General features: G+C 65.0%; 6 protein-coding genes across 6 annotated transcripts; 3 read left to right on the forward strand and 3 right to left on the reverse strand.

The window, feature by feature from the left end:
- Nucleotides 1-57: 57 nt before the first annotated feature.
- EMIHUDRAFT_555057 (hypothetical protein) lies at nucleotides 58-4,289 on the forward strand (the record flags this gene model as incomplete). The annotated part of the gene is made up of 6 exons (XM_005758985.1): nucleotides 58-723; nucleotides 908-1,069; nucleotides 1,142-1,683; nucleotides 1,773-2,823; nucleotides 2,896-3,437; nucleotides 3,527-4,289. 6 exons carry the CDS (start codon nucleotides 58-60, stop codon nucleotides 4,287-4,289), a joined length of 3,726 nt encoding a protein of 1,241 aa, XP_005759042.1.
- A 2,505-nt stretch (nucleotides 4,290-6,794) lies between these two features.
- Nucleotides 6,795-7,577, forward strand: EMIHUDRAFT_219045 (hypothetical protein; the record flags this gene model as incomplete). The annotated part of the gene is made up of 1 exon (XM_005758922.1): nucleotides 6,795-7,577. One exon carries the CDS (start codon nucleotides 6,795-6,797, stop codon nucleotides 7,575-7,577), a length of 783 nt encoding a protein of 260 aa, XP_005758979.1.
- Nucleotides 7,578-8,068: 491 nt separating this feature from the next.
- Nucleotides 8,069-8,920, reverse strand: EMIHUDRAFT_219046 (hypothetical protein; the record flags this gene model as incomplete). Its single annotated transcript, XM_005758923.1, has 2 exons — nucleotides 8,069-8,275; nucleotides 8,753-8,920. 2 exons carry the CDS (start codon nucleotides 8,918-8,920, stop codon nucleotides 8,069-8,071), a joined length of 375 nt encoding a protein of 124 aa, XP_005758980.1.
- A 173-nt stretch (nucleotides 8,921-9,093) lies between these two features.
- EMIHUDRAFT_219047 (hypothetical protein) lies at nucleotides 9,094-10,356 on the reverse strand (the record flags this gene model as incomplete). Its single annotated transcript, XM_005758924.1, has 3 exons — nucleotides 9,094-9,236; nucleotides 9,799-9,859; nucleotides 9,982-10,356. The coding sequence occupies 3 exons, from the start codon at nucleotides 10,354-10,356 to the stop codon at nucleotides 9,094-9,096; spliced, it is 579 nt and encodes a 192-aa protein (XP_005758981.1).
- A 2,398-nt stretch (nucleotides 10,357-12,754) lies between these two features.
- EMIHUDRAFT_438683 (hypothetical protein) lies at nucleotides 12,755-13,490 on the reverse strand (the record flags this gene model as incomplete). The annotated part of the gene is made up of 2 exons (XM_005758925.1): nucleotides 12,755-13,032; nucleotides 13,176-13,490. Coding segments are annotated over 2 exons (547 nt in total), but the record flags the coding sequence as incomplete, so codon positions are not given.
- Nucleotides 13,491-18,611: 5,121 nt separating this feature from the next.
- On the forward strand, nucleotides 18,612-19,575 carry EMIHUDRAFT_465851 (hypothetical protein; the record flags this gene model as incomplete). The annotated part of the gene is made up of 2 exons (XM_005758926.1): nucleotides 18,612-19,248; nucleotides 19,338-19,575. Coding segments are annotated over exons 1-2 (381 nt in total), but the record flags the coding sequence as incomplete, so codon positions are not given.
- Nucleotides 19,576-26,532: the final 6,957 nt, after the last annotated feature.

Here is a 26,532-nt window from a genome sequence, read left to right on the forward strand (position 1 = left end):
TGCGCCCCTGCAAATAGGTACAACTTCGACCCTTTCCCCGCCAAGATCCCGATCAACATGCACGTCGGCTGCATGGGCCTCGCGCCCAAGTCGCACGACTCTGTCGACTCGATCCCGCCGATGCCCCCCGGCGGCAACCTCGACAACAAGCGGATCGGCGTCGGCACCACCATGTACTACCCGGTCGAGGTGGCGGGCGCGCTGCTCTCGATGGGCGACGCTCACGCGGCGCAGGGCGACGGCGAGATTGACGGCACGGCGATCGAGACGTCCATCACCGGCACCTTCAAGATCACGCTGATCAAGAAGACCGACGCGGACAAGCCCGCCTGGTTCCCGATCCTCGACTTTCCGCTCGGCGAGACGGCGGACACGTTCATCGTCCACGGCTTCACCGAGACAGACTACCTCGAGACCTACAAGAACAGCCCGGGCGACATCTACGGCGCACCCAGTTCGGACGAGGGGGCGCTGCAGCCGGCGATGATGAACGCGTACACCCAGACGCGCAAGTTCATGATGGCCACGTATAACATCAGCCAGGCCGAGTCGGACACGATCATGACGCAGGGCGTGGACTTTGGCATCACGCAGCTCGTCGACGGCAACTGGGGCGTGCACGGCGTCATCCCCAAGGTGATCTTCGAGGAGGCTGGCGTGGACCGCCGCCGCATGCTCGCGGCCGCCGCCGCCAAGCCCGCGCGCAAGGAGACACGGAAACTGGTGCCCCCTCCGAGAGAGCAAGATCAGAGACACCCGCCGTCCTCTGCGACGGACCCTCGCTTCCGAGACACCCCTACCTGCATGCATGCCCAACCGCTGCTGGACCTGCCCATGCAGTCCCTGGACGCTGTGCCACGGCTCCCTGCCCCCGCCCTCAGACACGCCCGACCTCGCCCCCCTGCAGCAAGGTTTGACGGTGGAAGGAGAGAAGATCCTACCGCTCAACAAGGACACCGTCCACTGGGGCTACTTCTCCCAGCTCGAGCAGCCCAAGCTCACCATCACCTCCGGCGAGACGGTGACCGTCGAGATGGCCTCGCACCACGCCTGCGACGACTACGACAAGGCGAGCCCGCTGCTCCAAGCCTGCGCTCACCCTTGAGCGGGGCGCTGAGTCTCGACGCTTGCTCCCTCGCAGATGGTTGCCGGCGACTCGGGCATGGAGTCGGTCTTCGAATGGTCCACCTCAGTCATGAACGTCGAGCGGCGCGGCGCGACCGAGCCCAGCCTCTTCCAGGCGGACGGGGTGCACGTGCTGACCGGCCCGATCTACGTCGAGGACGCGGAGGCGGGCGACGTCCTCGCGGTCGAGATCCTCGACCTGAAGCCGCGGCCGAACCAGGACGGCAAGACGTACGGCTCCAACGCCGCTGCGTGGTGGGGCTTCCATGCGCGCAACGACAAGGCGGATGGCACGCCGTACTACCCGGGCGGCTTCATGGGCAACGGGAGCGACCCGACCCTCCCGAACGACGAGACCGTCTCCATCTACGAGCTCGACCCGAGCGGCGAGTACGCGACGCTCAACTACATGTTCAAGTGGCCCTTCCTCACCGACCCGAAGGGCGTCTTGCGCAACTACTACGCCTTCCCGGGCACCTGCGTGCCGCACGACTACCCGGGCTTCTCCTCCAAGGTCACGGACATGGGCTGGACCAAGGACGAGACGCGCGGCATCGAGTGCGCGCCCTATGCATAGCCCGGAGCACACGGACCGCGAGTCGCGACCGCCCCCGCGCCTCCGGGAGCTACTGCGCCCCTGCAAATAGGTACAACTTCGACCCCTTCCCCGCCAAGATCCCGATCAACATGCACGTCGGCTGCATGGGCCTCGCGCCCAAGTCGCACGACTCTGTCGACTCGATCCCGCCGATGCCCACCGGCGGCAACCTCGACAACAAGCGGATCGGCGTCGGCACCACCATGTACTACCCGGTCGAGGTGGCGGGCGCGCTGCTCTCGATGGGCGACGCTCACGCGGCGCAGGGCGACGGCGAGATTGACGGCACGGCGATCGAGACGTCCATCACCGGCACCTTCAAGATCACGCTGATCAAGAAGACCGACGCGGACAAGCCCGCCTGGTTCCCGATCCTCGACTTTCCGCTCGGCGAGACGGCGGACACGTTCATCGTCCACGGCTTCACCGAGACAGACTACCTCGAGACCTACAAGAACAGCCCGGGCGACATCTACGGCGCACCCAGTTCGGACGAGGGGGCGCTGCAGCCGGCGATGATGAACGCGTACACCCAGACGCGCAAGTTCATGATGGCCACGTATAACATCAGCCAGGCCGAGTCGGACACGATCATGACGCAGGGCGTGGACTTTGGCATCACGCAGCTCGTCGACGGCAACTGGGGCGTGCACGGCGTCATCCCCAAGGTGATCTTCGAGGAGGCTGGCGTGGACCGCCGCCGCATGCTCGCGGCCGCCGCCGCCAAGCCCGCGCGCAAGGAGACGCGGAAACTGGTGCCCCTCCGAGAGAGCAAGATCAGAGACACCCGCCGTCCTCTGCGACGGACCCTCGCTTCCGAGACACCCCTACCTGCATGCATGCCCAACCGCTGCTGGACCTGCCCATGCAGTCCCTGGACGCTGTGCCACGGCTCCCTGCCCCCGCCCTCAGACACACCCGACCTCGCCCCCCTGCAGCACGATTTCACGGTGGAAGGAGAGAAGACCCTACCGCTCAACAAGGACACCGTCCACTGGGGCTACTTCTCCCAGCTCGAGCAGCCCAAGCTCACCATCACCTCCGGCGAGACGGTGACCGTCGAGATGGCCTCGCACCACGCCTGCGACGACTACGACAAGGCGAGCCCGCTGCTCCAAGCCTGCGCTCACCCTTGAGCGGGGCGCTGAGTCTCGACGCTTGCTCCCTCGCAGATGGTTGCCGGCGACTCGGGCATGGAGTCGGTCTTCGAATGGTCCACCTCAGTCATGAACGTCGAGCGGCGCGGCGCGACCGAGCCCAGCCTCTTCCAGGCGGACGGGGTGCACGTGCTGACCGGCCCGATCTACGTCGAGGACGCGGAGGCGGGCGACGTCCTCGCGGTCGAGATCCTCGACCTGAAGCCGCGGCCGAACCAGGACGGCAAGACGTACGGCTCCAACGCCGCTGCGTGGTGGGGCTTCCATGCGCGCAACGACAAGGCGGATGGCACGCCGTACTACCCGGGCGGCTTCATGGGCAACGGGAGCGACCCGACCCTCCCGAACGACGAGACCGTCTCCATCTACGAGCTCGACCCGAGCGGCGAGTACGCGACGCTCAACTACATGTTCAAGTGGCCCTTCCTCACCGACCCGAAGGGCGTCTTGCGCAACTACTACGCCTTCCCGGGCACCTGCGTGCCGCACGACTACCCGGGCTTCTCCTCCAAGGTCACGGACATGGGCTGGACCAAGGACGAGACGCGCGGCATCGAGTGCGCGCCCTATGCATAGCCCGGAGCACACGGACCGCGAGTCGCGACCGCCCCCGCGCCTCCCGGAGCTGCTGCGCCCCTGCAAATAGGTACAACTTCGACCCCTTCCCCGCCAAGATCCCGATCAACATGCACGTCGGCTGCATGGGCCTCGCGCCCAAGTCGCACGACTCTGTCGACTCGATCCCGCCGATGCCCACCGGCGGCAACCTCGACAACAAGCGGATCGGCGTCGGCACCACCATGTACTACCCGGTCGAGGTGGCGGGCGCGCTGCTCTCGATGGGCGACGCTCACGCGGCGCAGGGCGACGGCGAGATTGACGGCACGGCGATCGAGACGTCCATCACCGGCACCTTCAAGATCACGCTGATCAAGAAGACCGACGCGGACAAGCCCGCCTGGTTCCCGATCCTCGACTTTCCGCTCGGCGAGACGGCGGACACGTTCATCGTCCACGGCTTCACCGAGACAGACTACCTCGAGACCTACAAGGACAGCCCGGGCGACATCTACGGCGCACCCGGTTTGCCCGGCGGGGCGCTGCAGCCGGCGATGATGAACGCGTACACCCAGACGCGCAAGTTCATGATGGCCACGTATAACATCAGCCAGGCCGAGTCGGACACGATCATGACGCAGGGCGTGGACTTTGGCATCACGCAGCTCGTCGACGGCAACTGGGGCGTGCACGGCGTCATCCCCAAGGTGATCTTCGAGGAGGCTGGCGTGGACCGCCGCCGCATGCTCGCGGCCGCCGCCGCCAAGCCGCCCAAGGTCAACCTCGAAAAGGCGCGGAAGCTGATGCAGGCGTACGACAAGATGACCAAGGCGCGCAAATCAAAAAAATAGCAGGCGGCCGGGCAGCCTGGCGCACTCGTTCGAGGTTGGCTCCGCCGAGCTCCGGGAGTGGCTCGCCGGGTCGGGCATTTGAGGTGAGCTGGTGAGGGCACGTGAGCGCGCTGCGGGCGACATGTGTTAGCGGGTGCATGTGTCGCTCGCGTGCCAGCTCGTGTGCCTTCACGGAGAGCAGACGTGTCGTGCGCTCGCAGCACATTGTCACCCACGCCGCGCCCCGCGCACGGCACGTAGTGCGAAGCGCTTATGTGTCCAGCTCCGCAGCTTGTAGTTGCAGCTTGTGTACGGTACCTTGTTGTACGATATTACGCGCACCGCGCAGCTTTGTTGTAAAATTCTTTTTCTTTCTTTTCCGACACTGTGTGGTGCCGGCGTGCCGTCCTCCCATCCCTCTGTTGGGTTATCTTTTGCTTTCTTTCTTTCTTTACACGGTGGTTTGCCTGTTAGTGTTAGGCTGTTATTGTGTGATAGTGCTAGCACGCGCCAGTCCGCACCTGTGTCGAGCCTGTCTGCTGTGAGAGAGAGTTGATTTTGTTAAATTCTTCACACTGGGCACGGGACTATGTGTCTTGTGAGCTTGTTTGTGTCTGTGACTGTGTGTCGCTCGAGCCACGAGCGTGTCGTCATTTCTGCGAATCGTCAAAGTGCAAATGGTGCAAGGACGAGAGAACAAACAACTAACAAGAAGAACACCGTAGGTAAGGTAAGGTAAGGTAAACTTCTCCACACACACGAAGGTGGTGGCGGACTCCGGGGCCAGGATGCGAGCTCCGCTCGCGCGGTTGCCGGCCGTGCTGTTGACGGACGCGGGCTCAGCGAGCGCGGCGATGGATGCCGGTCCGTGCTGCGGCGGCGGGCGCGGCGACAGCGCCTGAGAGAGAAGTATGGCCGACAGGGCCCCTCCCGCGGGCGCTGCCCTGGCGCCTGGGAAGCCGTTACGCCCGACGGAATTTTCTTTTCCTGCGCCGGCCGGGAACGCCATGTGAAGTCAGAAAAAGAAAGATAGAGAAAACCTCGAGAGCCCAAACGATGGATGGGAGAAGGAGGAACGATCACGTGCCGCGTCCTCCTATCCCTCCCCTGGGCGGTCTGTTTTCTTTCAGACAGAAGGAGGAAGGAAGAAGACAGTGCCCCACCTGCACGAGCAGGATCTCGGAAGGACGATCAGGGGCACAGGGGAGCGCATCGCGACACGGACTTCGGATTTCTTTTCTCTGGCTCCCGTCCTCCTGTGTTAGTGCCAGTGCGCGCCAGTCCCGTCCCTAGTGTCGTGGGAGAGAGTTTTCTCCGCCTCAGAGACGGCTAAAATTTCTTTTCTCCGCGTGTGTTTGGCCGCGCGTTGTTGGGCTTTGCGCTGTCGCTGGCAGGCCACTGCTCTTTAGAGATCCGCTGCTCGCTTCAGAGATAAAGGTGCAGGACTGCCACGTGGCGCGTCTACGATGGAGATGCATGGCTTGACGCACCCGAGCTGTGTGTGCGAGCAAAGGCACGGTTACTACGGGGTGTGGACCCTGAGTTGACCTGGGGTTGTGCGCTGGGCCCTCCTGCCTCGGCTCCAGCCAGTAGACAAGTCTTGTCATCAACAGAGTAGAAGGATCTGACCTCGGGGCCGATGTGACCAAGCGCTGGTAGCGTGGTTTAACCTCACACCCATGGTCTCACAGTGTGCCGGCAGTCGCCGAGCAGTGTCGCTCACACAAGCCGCAGCACAAGTGACTGAGGGCCAGTGAGGGCGAGCCCATCGCTGTGACAGCTGTGGCAGCCGCACAGTAGGCTGTGTCAACTGTGCAGAGTGTGTGAGCAGCAGAGGAGCTGCTCTCCAGGCTTCTGTCGCAAAGAGCTGCATGCCACCGAAAGCGCTGTCGAGGTTCGCCGAGCGCGGCGCAGGTTGGAGGAAGCCGCCACCGACGAGCGCGTTGGACTTTTCACTCCGGACAAAGACGGGTAGACGCACACGAGCCGCGGTCGTCTACCCGTCATAGCGGCGAGGCGCGGGACCGTCTGTGGCGAAGTGGGTCGCGTCCTCCGATTTCCTGAACTCACGGTCCGCTCCCTCTAGTGGCGCGCTGGTGAGCGTGGGGGGGAGAGCGTGAGGACCTCACAGTTCAGTGAGGACCTCTCTGACATATGAGTAGGTGTGTAACTGAAAGGGTACTCTGTTTTCTTCATGTGGTTTCGTTCAATGAATTCCCTGAAAGAGAGAAAAAGAGACTTTCTTTTTTACAACACTGGGCTGGCGCTGGTGGTTTACCTGTGTTAGTGCCAGTGCGCGCCAGTCCCGTGCCCAGTGTTGTGCGAGGGAGCTTTGGTGCACTTGGAGCACTTGGAGTGCAGTCATCAGCCGCACGCCCAGGACCGGGGAGCTAAGAAGCGCACCCAGTTGGCCGGACGATTGGGATCGGGTTACGGGCTAGAGAGCCCTAGCCCCGGGGGTGCGCGGGCGCACGGCCATCATCAGCGTCTTTTTTATTTTTCGCCCGGAAGCGCGTCGGCCCGTGCATGGCGTGCATGCACGGCTCCCACGACTCGCTGACCAGCAAGATCCGGTCTGGCGCTCACGAGCGTGTCGCGTCGGAGGCCTCCAGCCCACGCGCGGGCGAGCCGCGAGCGGTGGTCTTCTTAGACGTAGACGGCGTGCTCTGCTGCAATAGCGAGGCGCGGCTGGAGGCGGCGCCGCTGCGCCAGCTCCGGAGAATCTGCGACACCACCGGCGCGCAGGTCGTGCTCAGCTCCGACTGGCGCCGCAACGCGACACTCTCGAGGCGCATAGCTGCTTCCCTCGAGGAGACAGGTGTTGGCCTGATCGGTGAGACGCCGCAGATGGAGGCCGTGGGCCACGGCCAGCGAGCGCGGCCGAGGGAGATCGCTCACTGGCTCTCGTGGCCGCCCCGGAGCTGGAAGGAGTCGGTGAGCTGGGTGGTGCTCGACGATCGCGACCTGCTGGCGGAGGAGGGCGGCGTCTTCCTGCGCGGCCGCCACGTGCGCACCTTCTTCCGCACCGGCCTCACCGCCGAGCTCGCCGACCGCGCCATCGCGACGCTGCTGCACGGCCCCGCAGAGTCCGGCCCCGGGTCGCGCAACGGAGGCGCCGTCGGCACCACTGGCTCGCCCCGCAGAAGCGTAGCCTCGCTGCAGTCGCTGCTCCGGAGGAGCGGCTCCAGGCGGCGCCTGTCGTCGTCCGCGTCGGAGGCCGGCCCTTCGCAGAGCGGGGCGGCGGCGGCCGAGCAGGGGGCGGTTCCGCAGCAAGGGACACGGGCGCCGCCGGGCGGCGAGAGGCGATAGGGGTGATGGGACGTGAAGGGTAAGACAGGTCGGCTCGGGAGATGGGATCAGATCTCCCCCACGCCCCAGTTTATTAAATAAAGGTGGGCCTTGTCTATACTGTACAAGACCCCCAACCCGCCACTCGACTCTGACTGACATCCTACATCGCCGGCGTGTGCTGTCGCAGGCTATCCACAATCCGGGGAGGGGGTGTACACGCTCGTCGGCGAAGTACGCTCGTCGGCCCCCACTGCTCTCGCTCTCTCCTACCTCCCCGCGTCCAAATGAGAGAGCGGCCGCCCCTGCTTCACGTCGATATCGGCCCAGCACCGTCTTGCCTCCCCCACCCGCCCCTCCGTGGCACTCCTCACTCGCAAGTGACCCGAAGGGGAGGGACCTGTCCAGACGGGCCCTCCCGTGCAGACCACGGGCAATCTCGAGGCGCTCTCGGGGCGGTTTTCGGGGCGAGCTCGGGTGCATTCGGGCCGGCCTCCGAGCCTCCGCCGGTGTCAGTCGACTATGTCGATGTCGCGCTCCTCGCCCCAGTCCTGGCCCCCCGCCCTTAGCTGCTCCGAAGGTCTTCCTTGACCTCGCGCCTCGGACCACGTCTCCTCGGACTGCGGGATCTGCGTGCAGAGCGAGAAGCCTAGGAGGGTGTGGCCAGCTCGTGAGAACGCAGCCCCCGTGAGAACGCACTCGCGCCTCCCGTGCGCTCCCTCTGAGATGGGCACAGGCGATCGCCAATGAGCCCCTCCCAAGCTGCATGTGCCAAGTCTGTTGCGGGGAGGCTTTGTCTCTGTGATCTCCGCGCACTGCAACTTGCGGCCGTGCATGCGGCCGAATCATACTACTCGAGGCCGTGACGGCGGTCGAATGCAGCCGAGCACGCGTGACGACTCACAGTGTCTACAGTGCCAGCTCGAGCCCCGCCGATGCGCGCGAGGAAATGCGCAAGGCTTTCCTCTGCATCAGCTGTCCTGTGAGCTGTGTGCTGTGCGTCCAGCTGTCCGGACCCAGTGATACGGCCGGTAACGCCTCGTGTCGGCTCCCGAGCCAATCGTGTGCAGCGTGTGTGTGTGCGTGTGGGCCGGTCCACGGTGCTAGGAGGTGTGTCACACTGACTGGCCGACTCCTCAGCATCTAGGAGACACGCCGAGCTCTCCCGACGTCATCTCGTCCCAGAGCTGGCCGACATCAGCAGCAAAGACGGCCGCAGCCGTCGCACCGCACAGCCGCCACGCCCCCGCCCTCCACTCGCCGTCAAGCTGGCGGGCGCCCCAGCCAGAGTGCCCGAGGAAGAGGCGCAGCTGCGGGCCTTGCGGGTCTGCCAGCGCGCAGCGCACGAAGGCCGTGGAGCTCATGAAGTGGACGCCTGGCAGCACCACGGGCAATCTCGGGAAATATCGGGCAATCTCGGGCGATCTCGAGCAATCTCGGGCAATCTCGGGCAATCTCGGGCAAGCTCAGACAATCTCGGGCAAGGACACCTGGCAGCACCTCGGAGCCTGCCACTGGTTCCCCCTCCTCGCCGCGGTTATAGCAGGCCTGCAGTACGAGAGAGGCGCCAAGTGCGAGAGAGGGCACAAAAGGGCCGTGGAGCTGGCGGGTCGCGGCACTGGCGGCACGCCTCGTGCGAGCCCTCCGCGGGCATGCCGCTGTGCAAGTAGAGCCCGCCGCCTGCTCACATCACGAGCCGTGAAGAGACGCCGGCTCACAGACGGGCCGTGCAGGGAGCGCGCGCTGCCCGTGGCGACCGGCCCGCCGCCAAGGAGGTGCCTGCTCACGGGTGGTCCTCTGAGCAACATTCTTGCGCTCTCTTCACACAGGGTCTCTCACAGCAGACTGCGAGAGCCTTGAAGGTCCATGGGGCCCGACTAGAGTGTACAGCGGGCAGGAGTGTCATCCTCTGAGCCGAATCGCGTGTGACCGGCGCCCCCTCCTCTGAGCCGAATCGCGTGTGACCGGCGCCCTCCTCTGAGCCGAATCGCGTGTGACCGGCGCCCGGCCGGATCGGCAAAGCGACGTGTGGGGGGAGAGTCCCCACCCGCTCTTCACGGCTGCGCCTGTCGCGACTGCCCGCTGCTCAAACCCCTGCACTGTGGGTTGTGCCCGAGCCATGTTTGCGTCTGTGCGTGCGTGGGACAGAGCTTCGCGTTCCGGGGCGCTCTCGTTTTGTGGTCCGGCCCACCCCATCTCTCCTTGTCGGTGTTTGCTGCGGGCAGTCTCTTTGTGTCTGCACCGAGGCGCCTTGTGCTGTGAGGGTTGCGAGGCCTCACGCCGAACGCGGACTCGAGCAGCGCCTGTTCACAGCGTCTGCGCTGTGAAGAGGGTTAGCGAGGCGACACTCGATAGCGCGGAGGAGACGGCCGCCTGCTCCAACGTTTGCAGTGTGGCTGTGAAGAGGGCTGCGACGGGAGCGGACTCGAGGTGCTTCCTCGCGAGAGGAGAAACCGCGCGGCAGCGGCGCCGGCTTATTGAGGACCAGGCCGAGCGTGCCGTTCTCGTCGTGTCGCACAACCAGAACCACAGACTTCTCAAAGATCTCTCCGCGCACCTCGTCGGTCGCGACCAAGAGGAGGCCGGCGCGGATGTGCCTGGACGCTTGGCCGCGCGAGATCTGCTGCAGATATGGACTCCCGTCGGCTCCGACTCCCACGCCGACCTCCGTCCAGTTCAGCTCATCTGCGGCGGCGGCAGCCTCTGCAGCGCGTCGGTTCTGCTCACCAAGCAGCTGCTCGGTGAGGCGTTCGTCCCACGCGAGGACGAGAATGGCGCCGAGGAAGAGAATGGCGTGCATAACTGCGGTATATGAGAGACAGACGGCCGTGCCAGCGTCGGAAGCAGTCGGCCTCGCCCGATTCGAACTTTTTGCGGGGTAAGGTATGGTGCAAGTCGGGGCCAAAAGGGTGGGGGGGTATGGTCCTGGCCGCCGGAGGCGGCCTGCTCGACGGGTGGGGGGGTATGGTCAATCGCTGGAGCGGCCGTTACAACAGGGTTCGAACCCATACACAGCCGCCGTACACAGCCGCCGCGGACACGATGCCGACTCACAGCGGCCGCTTCGATACTGTCGCGGGCCTTCTCGCCGCGACGCCGCCTCGACTTCGGCTCCTGGACAGCTCGCTGCCCGACGACGCCGAGGTGACCATGGCCATGAAAGACAGACGGCCGCAGTGCGCTCACTTTTTTTTCTGAGCTAGTTAATAGAAACAAGCGAAAGCGAACACATTTTTTTCTCGCTCCGCCGACTGCGTCTTACTTTTTGGTTGACAAGGCTAGCCTTTTGAGGCTCGTCTCTTGAGAACTCTCGCGCCGGCACTCTGCTAGCGTGGTACAGACACGCGAGTGTCCAGTCACCAGTGCGGCCACACACACGCAGCGGCACCGCGCAGCGCCGACACTCACGTGTAGTCCGACCATGGGCCACTCTGGACCCCGAGGCGGCGCAGCCGCTCCCGGAGCTGCGGCCGGCCGCTCACAATCTGGCCGTTGCGGTTGGCATTCTGCCACATCTTGCTGAGGCGCGTACCGTCATGTTTTGAAGAATTTACGCCTAGCGCTGTGCCTTTGTATTCGCATCTCTCCCGGAGCTGCAGCCTGCTCTTGAGCACTTGAGCATCACTACTGGATAGGGTCGATTCCGCATGGTACAGGACCCCTCCCTCGATCGTCACGCCCTCCCTCGCTGGTGACTGTGTTCATTGATTGGGCATTGCCTGCTCTATTTTTTGTGTTTTAGGTATGTTGTTTGTTTATTATTGGGCACGGGACTGGCGCGCACACACACTAACCAGCCGCCGACTCCGATTGTGCACGGCCTGCCCGGCGGCGGCATGAAGCGGCTGCAAGCGGGCGACAAGATCTCCCACGAGGACGTGAGCGTCGCTGTCGAGACCAAACTGGGCGGTCAAGGCGGCAAGATGGAGCTCCTGAAGGTGCCGAACTCCGCCCCCGCCCCTCCCCGCTTACCCTACCCCACCCCTCTCCTCCCGCCTGCCCACCTCCGCGATTGCTGTGGCCGCTCCTCTTTTCGCCCCCACCCCCCCTCCCTCGAACCGCCTCCAGGTAACGACCGCCGGCTGGCGCATCGAGGCGGGTTCGCGCCTCATCTGGCGCTCCACCTCTCCCGGCAAGAAGCAGATAGACCTCTCCTTCGCGCCGCTGCGCGACCCGCTCGCGCCACAGCCGGCGACAGGCAGGAGCGTGGCGCCGCACGGGCTGATTGGCCAGTCGTACGACGGAGACAAGGTTGCAGTCGACGGCAAGCAGGCGCGACGCGGGGGATTGTGGGTCTGGCGCGCGGTGTGGCGCGGGGCCGCCTATGGCCTACCAAGCCGCAGCCCCTCCGCAGCCCCTCATCACGGCAGCCAATGACCGCGCAACCCCGTGCGCAGGACCACTACAAGGACCTGTGGAAGGCTCAGGGCGGCGGCCACGAGATCGTGACGCAGGCGCAGGCCGAGGGCGCTATTGAGGGCTCCGGCGAGGAGTACAAGATGACGGGCTTCTTCGAGACAAAGTACAAGTACTCGCGCTTCAGCGTCCTCGAGGCGCCGGTCCGAGACGTGGCCAAGCTCGCTGGGACAAAGCGAGAGGCGACCCGCCCCCGACCCGCCGCCGCCATCCTCCCGCTCCAGGACCCCACATCCCCACCCCGAATCTCCTTTAACTCGCCCCGGACTCTGCTGAGCACCCTGCGTTCCCTCCGCTCTCTCTTGACGTCCGCCCCCCATCAGGCGACCCGCGTGGGAGGAGACGGGACGTGGAACTTTGCCGCGGGCACCATCGGCGACGACGAGCGCGAGGGGCAGAACGACCCGCCGGTCCAGGCCGCCTGAGCGCGCCGCCGCGGCCGCTCCAGCTCTCCTCAGCGCTCACGGGCTGCGTCCGCCGCCGGGGTGTCGGCCGGATGTGGGCCGCCACCCCGTGTGGCTCTTGTCGAGGACATCTATTGCCCGTCGCGTGTGAGACTCCCGCGGCCCGTGCTCGCTGCTGGCGTGCGTGGTGCTGAGCTGCATGCGCCCGGTGGCCGCCACGACGAGACACACTGTTCCACGTCACACTTCTCGATCGTCAGAGGCACGCGCTCTCGGCGCTCGCGGCTCGGGCGCGGTTTGGTTCACGCACATCACGCAGCGCGCGGGCGGGAATATCCGCCGCAACACATGTCTAGACGTCGCACGAGAGAGGGGGTATGATAATGGACGGGAGCATACTATGCAAGACAACTCGATGCACAACTCAAAAAGAGGGAAAACACACATAGAGTGTAATCCCCCCGCGCGCAGCGCCAGCGGCAAGCACGCCATCAAGTGCGCCACCACCCGACAGAGAACATTTTGTCCAACAACAGCGGTGTGATGGGCACAACGTACGACCCGCTTTCTGTTGCTGCAAGGGCGCCGAGGGCTGGCGATGAGGGCGCTGCCCGGGGCGAGCTGGAGCAGTTTGGCCGGGGCTCAGTCGTTCGGACCTGACGAGGTGCAGGCCGCGGTGAGTTGCGCCGAAGTGGTGGCGGCGCGCGCGCGTGCGGGAGGGGGGGGGGGGGCGCAGGCCGGCGGCACCGCGGAGGATGGCTGCTCGGGCGCCGGAGGCTGCGTTCGGGGGCGGGCGCACCAATGCCAAAGTAGGCGAGGGTCTTGACGACGACGAAGAGGAAGAAGATGGAGAGGGTTATGCTGTACTGCGACAGGTCGAACTCCTGCTTGGCCGGCTCGGCGGACGCCGCCGCACGGAACTCGAGTGGTTTCTCCGCCTCGGCTGCCGGCGCCGGCTCCGCCGCAGGCGCCTCGGCCTCGGGCGCGCCCTCCGCCATGCGGGCGAGGCTCGGGCGGCGCGCCAGCGCCGGCCGTGCCGCGACGGGCACGCTGAGGCTGAGGGCGGACGCCGACGCGAACAGGAGGGCCGCCAAGAACGCCTTCATTAGGGAGCTCGCACGAATAACGCGAGGCTGGTCAGCAGCATAGCCTACTTACACTGCGGAAGTGACCAATCCACCCGCGGCGGCGAGGCTGAGGGTCTCTCTTCGGTCGTACCGCAAGAAGGACGCATTACTCAATACAACCTCTCCCTCTCTACCTCCTCTACGCGAGCAGCCGCGTCGAAGTACGGAGGGGCCCTTTGCAGAGGTAGCGCGAATCCGCCAGGATTCTCGCCAGCTCTGCTGAGGGGTGGTGCTGGGCTTCGTGCGGCGCTCGCCCTGCAGGCCGTAGGCCTCTGTACCACATCATCTACTTCACACCACGAGGCGTCGAAGCTAACGAGATATTGGATGAGATATCGGATGAGATATCGGCAGACTTGCGCCCGTCGGCGCAATCGAGTGTCTGCCCTTCATCGCTCGCACGCCTCGCCATCACCTCTCAGTCGCCATGGCCCTCACCGTGAGCACGAATGCCATCATTGAGAAGCTGACTGGCACGGCTGGAGCCGATTCGCAGGTGCACAGTATAACAAGCGCGGCGCTTGATACATAATACGGATACGTAATGCGTAGTCCATAGCCCTCCCACGTGCAGGCGCCGCTGAGTGATGCATAATACGGATACGTAATGCATAGTACATAGCCCTCTCCGGCGGGCTTTCGGCGCTTGATGCATAGTACGGATACGTAATGCGTAGTCCATAGCCCTCTCCGGCGGTGGAGGGGTCGACCGCAGTGGATTCGGCGCACTTGGGTCAGTAGGGGATCCAGTCATGTCCCTATTGGATATGAATTTCCTCAAAGCTTCCAAAATCCTTTTCTTGCTTTTTTCGGGTTTTTACCTTCCGCTGACGGATCCGCTGACCCGTTGCACGGCAGGTTCTGCCGCGCTACACCACCTGTCCACGAGACGCATCATCATGCGCGCGACCGATTGCGGGGCGGGCTACGCGCTGGTCGATGCGGAGGCGTCGGTTACGGCGCGAGCCGTGGCCGCGAGGCGTGCGTGTGGGGTGTGCCACCGTCCTGAGGGCGTCTGCCCTCCCTGGGATGTTGATGCGCTTGCAGGGCTCGGATAGCCGCCTCCGCCACGCCTCAAGGACGGACACGCAGATGGACTCTCTCGTGGCGAGGCGAGCACGAGCTGCGCACGCGATTCAAGGAGCGCCTCTCCAAGTCTGCCCCTCATCTGCGCGCGCGCGCCCGACGGGCCCTGCATCCCACAGCTCATTCGGGCGCACCGCCCGCCCGTGCCCTGCAGCTCGATCCCGAGTACGGTCTCCCATTGCGCATGGCCATCACACCATCTCGCCCCCCTTGCGCAGGTGCCTGCGACGTGTGCCTCTGGCTGTGGACCCCTCGTCACGATGCCTTGCTCCAGCCTGCATCACAAGGCCTGCTGTGCACATGAGATATGAGAGCACCGCTGTCATATGCTGAGGTCACCACATTGAGCCGAGATTGAGACCGAGATGGAGCTGAGCTCGCCGCGTCCAGACTGAGCTGAGATTGACCCGCGCCGCCCCAATGTAGCAGGTGCGTACCGAGCACTACCCGCTGGACTTTCTGTGACGAGTTCAATGAGTTTTACAAGGCAGCCTTCACAGCTTCAGGACTGCCTCTCCCCGCAACACCCCACAATGCACTTGGGGGTGCGTACCGCCCGGGGCGCGTTCCGCCTGCATCACCAGCAGGATGGCTGTGTGCCATCCTGCGCTAGCTGTGTACTGCCTTCCAGTTGAGTACTGCCCTCTGAGGGTGCGTACTGCTGAGGGTGCGTACCGCTGTGCATGGCTGTGGACCGTCCTGCACTGGCTGTGTACTGCCCTCGTCACTTCAAGGCTGTGACGTGAGATTCCTGGAGAGATCTTTGAGAGGGCCCCTGCCCACCTACAAAAGCCTACCCCCCCCCCCCTTCCTCACAGTGAGCAATGCATGCTGTACCTCGCTGCATGGGGCCAGCACTTTTTGCTTTCCGGCTTTGGGCAAAACACAGCCCCGGCCTGAGAGAACAGACAAAAAACTCGACGGTCACGAAAAAAGAATTCAATGATCGAGCCGGTTGCCGCATACCCGCCTTCACGCTTGAGAAAAATATTGGTGCAGCCGGCCTAGTCGCGCAATTCACGTTTCCGACTACTAAAAATGCTTCCCGTGCGAAAAAAAAGCTCGCAAACACACCACCGAAAAGAGCTCGGCGAGATCTCTCGATTGGCATCACTTCCCAAAAATCGAGCCAAAAATCGCCCTCCAGACCCTCCCTGGTGGCCAGAGACGCGCGCCGCAGGCGAAGCGCTCGCCGCGGGCCTGCCCCACCGGCTCCTGCCGACCACGCATTGGCAGAGCGCTCCTGAGAGCACCAAACCTCGCTCAGAGAAGCGTTTTCCTCCTCTTCAGGGCGAGATGCGGTCCACGTACCAGTCCTCTGACCACCGCAGGGCGGCTGCTGTGCGAGAGAAGCCGCGCCACTCGTTGTCTCGCACAGGTCGGAGGCTCACAGAGGGCGGGAGCCGGTCCAGCAGCCGGCGTATGTTGGTGTCTCCCACGATGCCAGTATCTCCGACGTCGACGTCGAGCACGCGCAGTGCTCCGAGGTCGAGCTCACAGGGATGCGAGCGGCGGAGAAGGGAACGTAGAAACTTCTCGCTTGAGGGATTCTCGAGCCCGTGGTTGCCAGCCACATCGAGAATGGCGAGGTTTGGCGCCAGTCCAGCCCGCAGAGCGCGTGTCAGCTCCTCAAAGCCGCCGTAAATGTCATTGTCACCAAGACGGAGGCTCACGAGCCGGAGGCGCGCATTGGGCGGTCCCTGGACCCAGCAACCTTGTAGTCGATGCTCGTGACTGCGCCGTTGTCGGCCACCACTGCACCAGCACGGGCAAGATCAAACCAGGCCGCCACAGCGGCGTGGTTCCGAGTGCACTTGGTCCAGTCTGGTGAGTCCGCAGCGGCCTCGGACCCAAAGGATTCGCGCGCGCACTCTTTGGCCTCCGCCAGGCAGATCCGGTCGAGGCAGCGATCACCAAAGGGACACTTCCCAGTCCCAGAGAGAGGTTGCGAGCAGACGGTGCGAGCGGCAAAGAGGGAGCCATTGTTGAGCTGCTCCATGTGCTGCTCGAGATGCGCGGCCCATGATTGACGGCACCCCACACCGCCGCTGCGGTCGTATGTCCCTCGCCCGCCGCCGCGAGCCACTGGAGGAGGGCGAGCGAGGTGGAGTGGTGCGGGCCGTGCTGCGGGTGCGGGTGGCGGCAGAGCAGCGTAGGTGATGGTCTGGTTGGTGAGAGGGGTTGCATTCAGCACCTCCACCGAAAGCATCGGGGGGTCGTGCGGTGCCTTTTCTGGCATCAGGCTCACACGCGGAACTTCGCTCGCACGTGACCCTGTGATGCCCTGGACTGACGTCGGTGGGTCAGGCTGCAGCACCACGAGCTTGTCGGTAGAGCGGAAGGAAGCGGGCCGAGTCCAGTTCATCATGTCGATGGTCAGCATCGGTGCCGCCGCCGCCGACCCTGCTGGCGGCCGCAGCTCAACGCTCTCGCCCATCGCTTGCATTTGGTTGCTGCGAGAGGCTTGCGCGCGGAGAGTGTGATCGTCGGTCGAGCCCGCGTCTAGGGCCGACGAGGAGATGGAGCCACGGCCGAGCATCGCGAGGAAGGCAGCCAGGAGCATACGGAGTGTATCCAGCGCGACGTGCAGTTGCACAACACACAAACTCCCGGTAGCTTTTGCCGCTCTCCGAGGGTCTAACAACTACATTTTTCACATTTTTCGCCAAGTAGCTAGAACTCCAGTTCCGTCAGCCGGGCATTGAAAATCTCTATGTGGCGGCGGGCAATCTTGGAAACTTCCAATTTTTAACTACTAAAAAGTGGAAGCAAGTTGCTTCCACTTTTTAGTAGTTAAAAAACCTGAAACCAGGCATTGAAAGTCTCTCTGTGTCTGTCTCTGTGTGTGCATGTGTGTGTGTGTGTGTGTGTGTGGGGGGGGGGGGGGGAAATACCTCATTGGTCGGTGCGCGCTGGCACTGAGTGTGTACGACAAAAACGAAAAAAATCATTTCTGACGCTTCGGTGCGCATTTTTGACGCTCCGGTGCGCATTTTTGACGCTCCGGTGCGCATTTTTGACGCTCCGGTGCGCATTTTTGACGCTCCGGTGCGCATTTTTGACGCTCCGGCGCGCATTTTTGACGCTCCGGCGCGCATTTTTGACGCTCCGGCGCGCATTTTTGACGCTCCGGCGCGCATTTTTGACGCTCCAGCGGCAGGTGGTTTTGCCCAGCCTTACGGCGAGTACGACTACCCGTTCGACGCCCTGGTCGATGCCGCCGAGTCCGTCGCCCGCGACGAGAGTGCTCCAGCAGGGGCTCCACCACCACAGTTCGGTATCGAGCCTATCGACACAGACGACGCGCTGCCTGTGGCGACTGGGCCGAGCGGCGAGACGTGGGAGGTCGTCCGCCAGGCGCAGGGCAAGGTGACCATCGCGCGCGCCCGCGGGAGCAGCTGGTCCGCCGTTTTCTGCACTCGAGTACTTCGAGGCGCAGAGAACTCTGCTGGAATTTAGCGGGTTGGCGAGAAGGGGGGGAGAGTCCAATGTGCGGTGTACGTGGCCGGTGTGGTACTGGGGCTGGGCAGCCTTGGGGCCGGCGGAGACCGCCGTCTAGCGGTCGCACTAGTCTCTTTTCGTTGTTTGACCTGTTTGTTTGACGGTTGTTTGACCATACTTTGAGCCTTTATTATTAATTCGTGTTTGGGTCTCTGAGGTCGATACTCGCGTCTGTAACTTGCCACAAGCATGCTTTACAAAAGTCCTGCGGAGCGGGACTCGCAGAACTGCCGTCCGCGCGCGCTGTGAACAGCGCCGTGGTCAAACACTGTTCAACGTCGTTGAACACGTAGCGATCGAGAGACCGCCCGATTGCGATTCGCCGAGCGTGCCACCTCCGCTCCTCGGAGTCGGACGCTAGACCCAGACCCGAGGGCGAGGCGCGGCGCCACAGAGGGCATCTCAGGCTGGCCGCCAGGAGGCGGCGGCGCCCGCACCATTCAGGGCATCAATCAAAGCGAAGTGCGTCATTTCACAGCTCATGCATGAGTCGAGAGCAACACGCCGATGGTCAGGCCCTTCGGCTCTGTCTACGCCTACCTCCCCGAGCCGCCCGGCTGGCGCGCCCACCCGCCCGGGCGGCTCCCACCGGACGCGACCGACCCCTGCTGGTCCCTCGACCCCGCCCCGCCGGCGGAGGGCTCGCGCCCCCTCGCCATCGTCGAGGTCGTCGACTACGAGCTCTTTGTGCTGGGCACCTCCCGCGTGATCGAACTCGACCCGGTTGGCGTGCTCGCCGAGCGGCTGGGCGATGAGGCGGTGCAGCGGGTGCGGCGCGCGCTGCGGGAGTCGCGCACGTACCCCTCCTTGTCCGATCTGAGCGACGCGCTCCTCTTGGCCATCTTTGGCGAGCGCGGCCCGAGCGGCTGGCTGTTTGAGGCGATTGTGTCGCCGCACGTGTACGCGACGCGCACGCTGTGGGACACGCGGCTGCTCGGCAAGAGGAAGCTGGTCGGGACGTACCGAGATCGCGGCTTCGAGCTCGACACCTCGCCCGACCTCGCCTGCTGCAACATGGACGTGCTGCACCCCGTCTCGCGCCCCTCGCCCGACGCCCGCAGGCACTGGACGGTGCGGATCTGCCAGATCACGCCCCTCGTCCGGAAGGAGCTGACCGACGGCGAGGCCTCGTCCATGCTGCAGCAGCTCCTCGACAAGGCGCGCCGCCGCCGTCCCACAATCCCGCCCTCTCTCTGTGGATGCGAGTGCTTGCCCGCGCCGCCTCAGGAGAGTCGGGACCCGAGCAGGCTCGCTGTCGGCCGCATACGGCGCCACGGCGACAAGGCGGCCTCGAAGCCAGCTCGTCTCGGCGGCGACGCACAGCCCGAGCGCGATCGCGGCTGCGGTGCTCCCCCCTCCCGCGACGGCGCGAGTGGGAGCGGCCCGGGCGGGCGCGTGGAGGCGGGCAGCGGCGGGTGCGAGGGAGCGGGCAGCGGCGGAGGCGGTGGCGGGGAGGCACTGGGAGACGACCCAAACCTGCTGCGGGTCCTCGAGCTGCTCGAGCGGCGGGACGCGCTCCGCTCGCGGCGCGAGTGGGCGGAGGCTCCATCGTAGCAGCAGCCATCCACACGGCAGTCGTCCATGACGCGTCCATGACACGTCCATGGCATGCACAGGCGGGCCGGATCAAGGAGGAGCTCTCCGCCCTCCACGTGCGGCTGGACGAAGGCAACAAGAGGTGGAGCATCAGGCCGCCCCGAGGCAGCAGCAGCAGCGCGCCGTCCGGGGGAGCGGCCCCGAGCCTCGGCGCCGACGCACGGCGTGCCAAACCGCGCAAGAAGCCTCGAACCGCCACGCTGCAGGTCGGCCGCGTGGTGTTTCTGCGCCCCGGCCGGCTGCCTGGGGGGGCGAGCCCGCACCAGCCGCACCTCATCCTCGAGGAGACGTGGCCGCTCCGGGGGGATCGCGGCTGCAGGACGACCCGCCACTTCCGCCTCCAGCCCCAGCCGTCGGGCGAGCCTTTCCTCCTCGAGGAGGATGCGGTGACCGCGCTGTACAACGGCTTCCGCGACGCGTGGCTGGCGATGGAGGCGGCGGGGGACGCTGCGCAGCGGGAGACCCTCCTCCGAGCCCTCTCGTGGTATTGCGACGAGAATGCTTGGCGGCCGCCCGCGGAGAGCATCCGCCAGATCCTCCACTCGGGCGCGGTCAGCAAGGAGCAGGCGCTCGAGCTCGCGGCCGAGGTGCGGGCGCTGACGGGCGGGGGCGACGAGGGCTACGCGAGCGGGGGGGGGGAGGCGGCAGGCGCCACGTCCATCCAGCAGCCGCGTGCCGGGGCCCGCCGTTTGCTGACGGCCGCGCCTCTCTTGCCCCTACAGGAGCCCCCGCCCGACCGGCCGCTGCGGCGCCACCGAGGCGCGACCCGCCCGAGAGGGGAGCCTTTGCGGCGGGCGACGTGGTGTGGCTGCGGTCGGAGCTGACCCCGCGGGCCATGCTCGTCCTCGGCCACACCGCGTGGGAAGGCGGCGGCGCGAGGAGCTGGTTGCGGCTCAAGGCGCTGCCGACCGCCAAGGGGGGAGGCTCCAAGGGCGGCTCCGGCGGCGGCGGGGGCTCCGCCGCCGGCGCGCTGCCTCGCCTCCCCGAGCCGGAGGAGCTGACGGCAGACGAGGCCGCGCCCGTCGAGTACGTGGCGCCGTTTGACCAGCTGCGCGACGTGGGGCTGGGCCAAGCGTTGCCGGCGCGGGGCGGTGCCGACGAGGGCAGTGCAGGGCCCGCTGAGCCGGTGCCGCAGCGGCGAAACAACGTTCAACTGAAAAGGGAGTTGGCGGCGAGGGGAGGGGCGGGAGCGGAGGCCGAGGGCGCTGATGCGGAGGATTGCCGCCGCCAGGAAGCGGCGGCGCAAGGAGACGAGGAGCGCACGGAGCAGCCGGCGGCGAGCGCGGGCGGCGAGGCCGGGTGCATCCCAGCCGGGGTGGTGCTGCACAGCGGCGGCGCGGCAAGTAGCGGCGGCTCGTTCGTTACCGCCCCGACAGCAGCGACTGTCGGCAGTGACGGTCCGCCCGTCGGGCCGGGACGCAAGCGCTCGCGGGCGGCGGTCACCGACAGCGCGTCGGAGATTGCGGGCCACCACCGCGCGGAGCGCAGGCAGCGCGAGGCTGCTGCGCCGGGAGAGGTGGTGGTCCCGGCGTCACACCGCGCCGCGGTGCTGGAGGGTCTCCGACGCGTGCTAGTCAAGGAGGGGGGGGACCCGGAGGAGTGGTGGGAGAGGAATGGGGCGGGAGGGCCGTTCCCGTTTGAGGCGGAGCTGCTGGCTTTGAGGGGATGAAGAGTCGAGAGCTCGCTTCTGTGTGCGTACGGTAAAACAATAAAGAAAAATCTGAAGCTGACGAACAGGAAACATGAGCGTCATTATGTTTTCTCTCTCTCGGCGGGATGTTGTGCCTCGTAGTCGTACTCGTTCGTCGCTTGACCTTGAGGCCCCGCCCTCGTTGTGAAAAGGAGAAAGAAAAACCGACCGCCTACGCGGCGCGCCACCAAGTGCGGCTCCGCCTAAGACCGCCGGGAGAGGACTGTGAGGAATATTAGTGCTACAGTTGTAGTCCCATCGGTGGTACGACCCCGGCGCTTTTGCCCATTCTGGTTTTGTCTCACTATAGTCTATACTGCTTCTATACACTAAACTCCCGTTGTGTGTTCCTTGTGTTAGTGCCAGTGCGCGCCAGTCCCGTTAAAAAAATAAATAAAACGGACATCCCAAGAAAGAAAGAAAGAAAACAGACACGCCAAATCCCAAAAAAGAAAGAAAGAAAACAGACAAACCAAGAGAGGGATGGGAGGACGGCACGCCGCCACCACACAGGGATTTTAAGGAGAGGTGTGTGGTGCGCTAGCCGTCGGCTAGGCTGGCTCTCAGCGGCGAATTCTTTCTCGCGATGTCTGCCTCGCCGCGCCGCTCGCGCCCCCTCGCCACCGCCTCCTCCGCCGCCGCTCCCTCGCCGAGCACGCCGCCGCCCGTCCGCCTCCTCGACCTCCCCACGGAGCTCCTCGTGCGCGCCCTCTCTCGCTGCGACCCCGCCGACATCGCTCGCGTCGCGGCCGTCTCCCACCTCTTCCACGCCTCGCTCGCGCTGGAGGCCATCCGCTTGTGGGCGCAAGAGGCCGGCTTCGAGCTGCCGGCGCAGCCCGAGGGCGAGAGCTGCGCCGTGCGGTGGCTGTGCTTCTATGCCTTGCTGCGCGAGTCCAACCCGCCGGTGAGGGCGGCTGCAGGCTATACGCACAGCGTCTTCATTGACGGCAAGGGGCGGCTCTCGTCGTGCGGCTCAGAGGCGTTCCAGCCAGGGCTGCTCGGTCACGGCGAGGGCGTGGCGCGACTCATCACGCCGACCCGCCTCCCGTCGACGCTGGGTGGCGAGCGTGCCGTGAGCGTGTCGGCTGGATGGTACCACAGCGTCGCCATCACCGCAGACGACAGTGTGTGGAGCTGGGGCTTCGGCTGCCGGCTGGGGCACGGCGACGAGAATCAGTGGCAGCCGAAGAAGGTCGAGGGCTTGGCTGGCCAGCGCGTCGTCGCCGTGTCAGCTGGAAGCAGTCTCAGCCTCGCCCTCACCGCCGATGGCGCCGTCTGGAGCTGGGGCGATGGCTACTCTGGCCAGCTGGGCCACGGCGACCAGCAGCGCCAGCTGCTGCCCAAGAAGATCGAGGCCTTTGCTAGGTGGCGCGTCATCACTGTGGCAGCTGGAGATCACCACAGCCTCGCTCTCACCGCCGACGGCGCCGTCTGGAGCTGGGGCTATGGACGCGAGTTGGGCCACGGCGTTGAGCAATGGCAACCGCTGCCGAAGAAGGTCGAGGCCTTGGCTGGCCAGCGTGTCCTCGCCGTGTCGGGTGGAGCAAGGCACAGCCTCGCTCTCACCGCCGACGGCAGCGTCTGGAGCTGGGGCGATGGAGAGAATGGCACGCTGGGCCACGGCGACGAGCAGGAGCAGCCGCTGCCGAAGAAGGTCGAGGCCTTGGCTGGGCAGCGCGTCCTCGCCGTGTCGGCTGGAGGCATGCACAGCCTCGCCATCACCGCCAACGGGGCTGTCTTCGCCTGGGGCGATGGAGCCTATGGCCGGTTGGGCCACGGCGACGAGCAGGAGCAGCTGCTGCCCAAGAAGATCGAGACCTTTGCAGGGCAGCGCGTCGTCGCGGTGTCGGCAGTTTCCCGCCACAGCCTCGCCATCACCGCGGACGGCGCTGTCTTTACCTGGGGCAAGGACAACCACGCCTGCCTTGGACACGGAGAGGACCTGTCGAACCAGCTGCTGCCAAAGAAGATCGAGACGTGGGCGCCCGCGCCGGGGCAGGGATGAGAAGGCGAAGTGCTTAATTCTTTTTTCTGCGAAAATCCTAGGCGATTGTGCCACACCCAAAAACACAACCACACGCACCTGGCGTGGCCTCCCACGCCTCACGGGGTCCCCCTTGCCCGGGGGGCCGCGACCCCCGAGATGCTGGGCGAGCCTCGGCGAGAGACTGCGTCAGCTGTTCCCTCAGCAGGAAGTACCTCGCCAGCCACGGACCAAGGAAGGGCGCTTGGGACTAAATTTAGTGCCGGTGAATGAACTTTAGTGAGTTCAGTGTGCTATTTAGTGTGTGTTCGAGTGCGTGTGTAGTGCGTCTTCTGAGCCAAGCCTTCGATGTTAGAAACCAAGCGATAGACTGACACAGGCACATCGCTCTCTCGGTCCCACAGACATCCCGCACACCCGCCGCACACCCGCCGCCCCCGCGCGCGCCCCACCCCGGCCGGGAGAAAGGGGAGTGACAGTTTGGGATTGAAAGCCGAGTACCTCGCACTCCATGACCATGTGCGAGAACGCAGGGTAAATGTAAGCCGGATGGCTCTTGCCCCGAGCTCACCATCTACCGCACTGGTCACTTCCGCCCCCTCGCTCCCAACCCATCCGCCTCGCCTCGGGCCGCGCCGCGCGATCTCGGGCCGCGCCGCGCAATCTCGGGCGATCTCATGCTATCTCGGGCGATCTCGGGGCCGCGCCGCGCTATCTCAGGCAATCTCGGAGCGTCGCTCGCGCGGCGGCACACCTGCTCAAAAAAGGAAGGGCCCGGTTGGAGCCACGGGGCTCACGTGCTCGCTCGGTTCTCGCCGCCTCACGCTGGGCCAGTGAGGCGGCGCCCCGCGCGGCGCGTTCATCGCCCTCCACGCCGAGCCCTGCGCGCACCGCTCATCTGGGCCCTCCTGGGGTTACTCTCGCGCTCGCGCAGGACCCGGGGGACTCCCTTCCCCCCACCTCCGACGGGTTAGGTCTCGGTTCTGCGCCCCTTGGCGCCTGTGCATATCGCGTGCCCGCCCGCCAAGGCTGGTGCCAAGGCCAAATCAACTGCCAAGGCTGGTGCCAGGGCCAAATCCACTGCCTGGCTGGTGCCAAGGCTCAAAGGCTCTCCTCTCTCCCTCTCCTCCCTCTCCACTCTCTCCACTCTCTCCCTCTCTCTCCCCTGAGACTCTCGCTCCGCCCTCTCTCTCTCTCCCTCCCTCCCTCCCTCCCTCTCGCGCCTCCCCCCTCTTCTCTCCTCTCCCCCCCCTCCTCTCTCCTCTCTCCTCCTCTCTCCTCTCCTCTCCTCTCCTCTTCTCATCCCCTCCCCTCTCCTCCTCTCCTCTCTCCCCCCCTCTCTCCCCCAGCAGCTTCCTCGAGGCCGAACAGGTAGATCCTCCCTGATCGCTAAGCTACCACAGGGGGCGGCCAGGTAGTAGACGTCGTCCGCCGCCGCCTCCGCCACCCGCGTGCCTCCGCCCCGCTCAGCATTATATCAGGAGGTGCCTAACTCATTTCTTCTTGCTCGGCCCGCGCAAGGGCTCTCTTGCCCGTAACCCGATCCCGATCATCCGGCCCGCTGGGTGCGCTTCTTAGCTCCCCGGCCCTGGATGTGAGGCTGATGACTGCACTCCAAGTGCTCCAAGTGCTCAGCTGCTCACTTGAGCACTTGTAGGGTGCCCACAGGGCCCAAAAAAAGAAAAGAAAAAGAAATGGGGCAAGCCGCATGGCAGCACTTCGTGTTGGAGAGTCGAGATATTGAGATTGTGACTAGGAGGGAGGGACGCTGGGGATTCTCAAAGGTATACACTTGGAATGGCCGGATCCAGCCTTGAAGTACGAGATCGCGCGCGCTTCGCGCGCTGCACCGCCTGTTCTCCGCGGCTGAGTGACGACGCGTGCCGTGTGCCAGCACAGTTGGGCGCGCGCGACGCGACGGCGCCGGCGAGGGAAGGCGCGGGTGCAGCGGCCGCCGGCGGTCGTACCGCTCGCCGGCCAGCGCAGCAGCGGCCAGCGCAGCGGCCGCCGGCGCAGCAGCCAGAGCAGCCGGTGCGCGCCTTGCGAGGCGAGTACTGCCGCCCGGCAGCCTTGAGGCGGCCAGCCCTGGGGGGTGCGCGTTCGCAGGGCCATAACACGAGGGATAGTACCGCGCTCCGGGTTTCCCCTAGCAGCAGAACGCACCCTCTACTCGGAGCTAGTAACACGAGAATACTCTCCGAGGGTTAGCCCCGCGTACCAGGTTTCCCCTTAACCCTTTCGCGCCTAAGAGGGTCATGGTGACCCAATCTCGATATATCTCCAGTCGTAGCGGTGGAACTTTAAAACGGCTCGGTAAATATTTAGCCATATATGAGAGGATTACGCCACAGTGTCGTTTGAGTCGACAGTAAATCTCCCACAGCCCACGTAAATCCGTCTTTTTCAGGCACCCGGAGCCCTCCGCGGCCGCTTCTACGCCGGCGAAGCACCATCAAGCTGCTGTACGGCCCCGGCATCGCCTCCCCTGGCTTAGCTCTCAATCACGATATTGTGCACATGGTCAGTTTCTACAATATACTCACTGACACTGAACACCTCCCAGAGCTCGTCCCGGTCCGTCACGGCCATCCTCGGCCTCCGGCGGGCCCCCGGCCGCGGCGCGGTGCGGCGGCGTCACAAATCCGAACGCAGAGCACCGGGACGCGGTCGGGCGATCTGAGGCCCAGGTAGGCGAATGCATTGCCCATCCAGGGCTATCACCTGGACCTATCAACAGGCGCCTGCGGCGCCGTGCTCAGGAGTTGGTTTTCACTCGCTCGAAATGTGGACGTAAAAGGGTTAACTGCAGCACGCCCCCTCTACTCGGAGCTAGTGATACGGCAATACGTACCGCCCCCACGCAGTACCTGTACTACTCGACGATAATACAAGATTACGCAGTTGCGAGGCACCTATAAAGGTGGGCAGGCCGTGGGGCGTGCGGGGGGGGGGGGGCGCCAAAAGGGGGTCCCCCCAAATAAGTCCGCAAAGGAAAAAACTGGGGAACTCCCCCCCCCCGGGGGGGGGGGGGGGGGGGGGCAACCCCCAGAATTAAGGGGGGGGACCCCCAAAAAAGCGCGTAAAATAGTGCCGGGCCCCCCGGGGGCAAATTTTGGAAAAAGGGGGGGTCTCTCTAAGCCCCACACCGAAAAAATTGGGGGGGGGGGGGGGT

The sequence above is a fragment of the Emiliania huxleyi genome (assembly GCF_000372725.1).
Source record: "Emiliania huxleyi CCMP1516 unplaced genomic scaffold EMIHUscaffold_83, whole genome shotgun sequence".
Classification (NCBI taxonomy): Eukaryota; Haptophyta; order Isochrysidales; family Noelaerhabdaceae; genus Emiliania; species Emiliania huxleyi.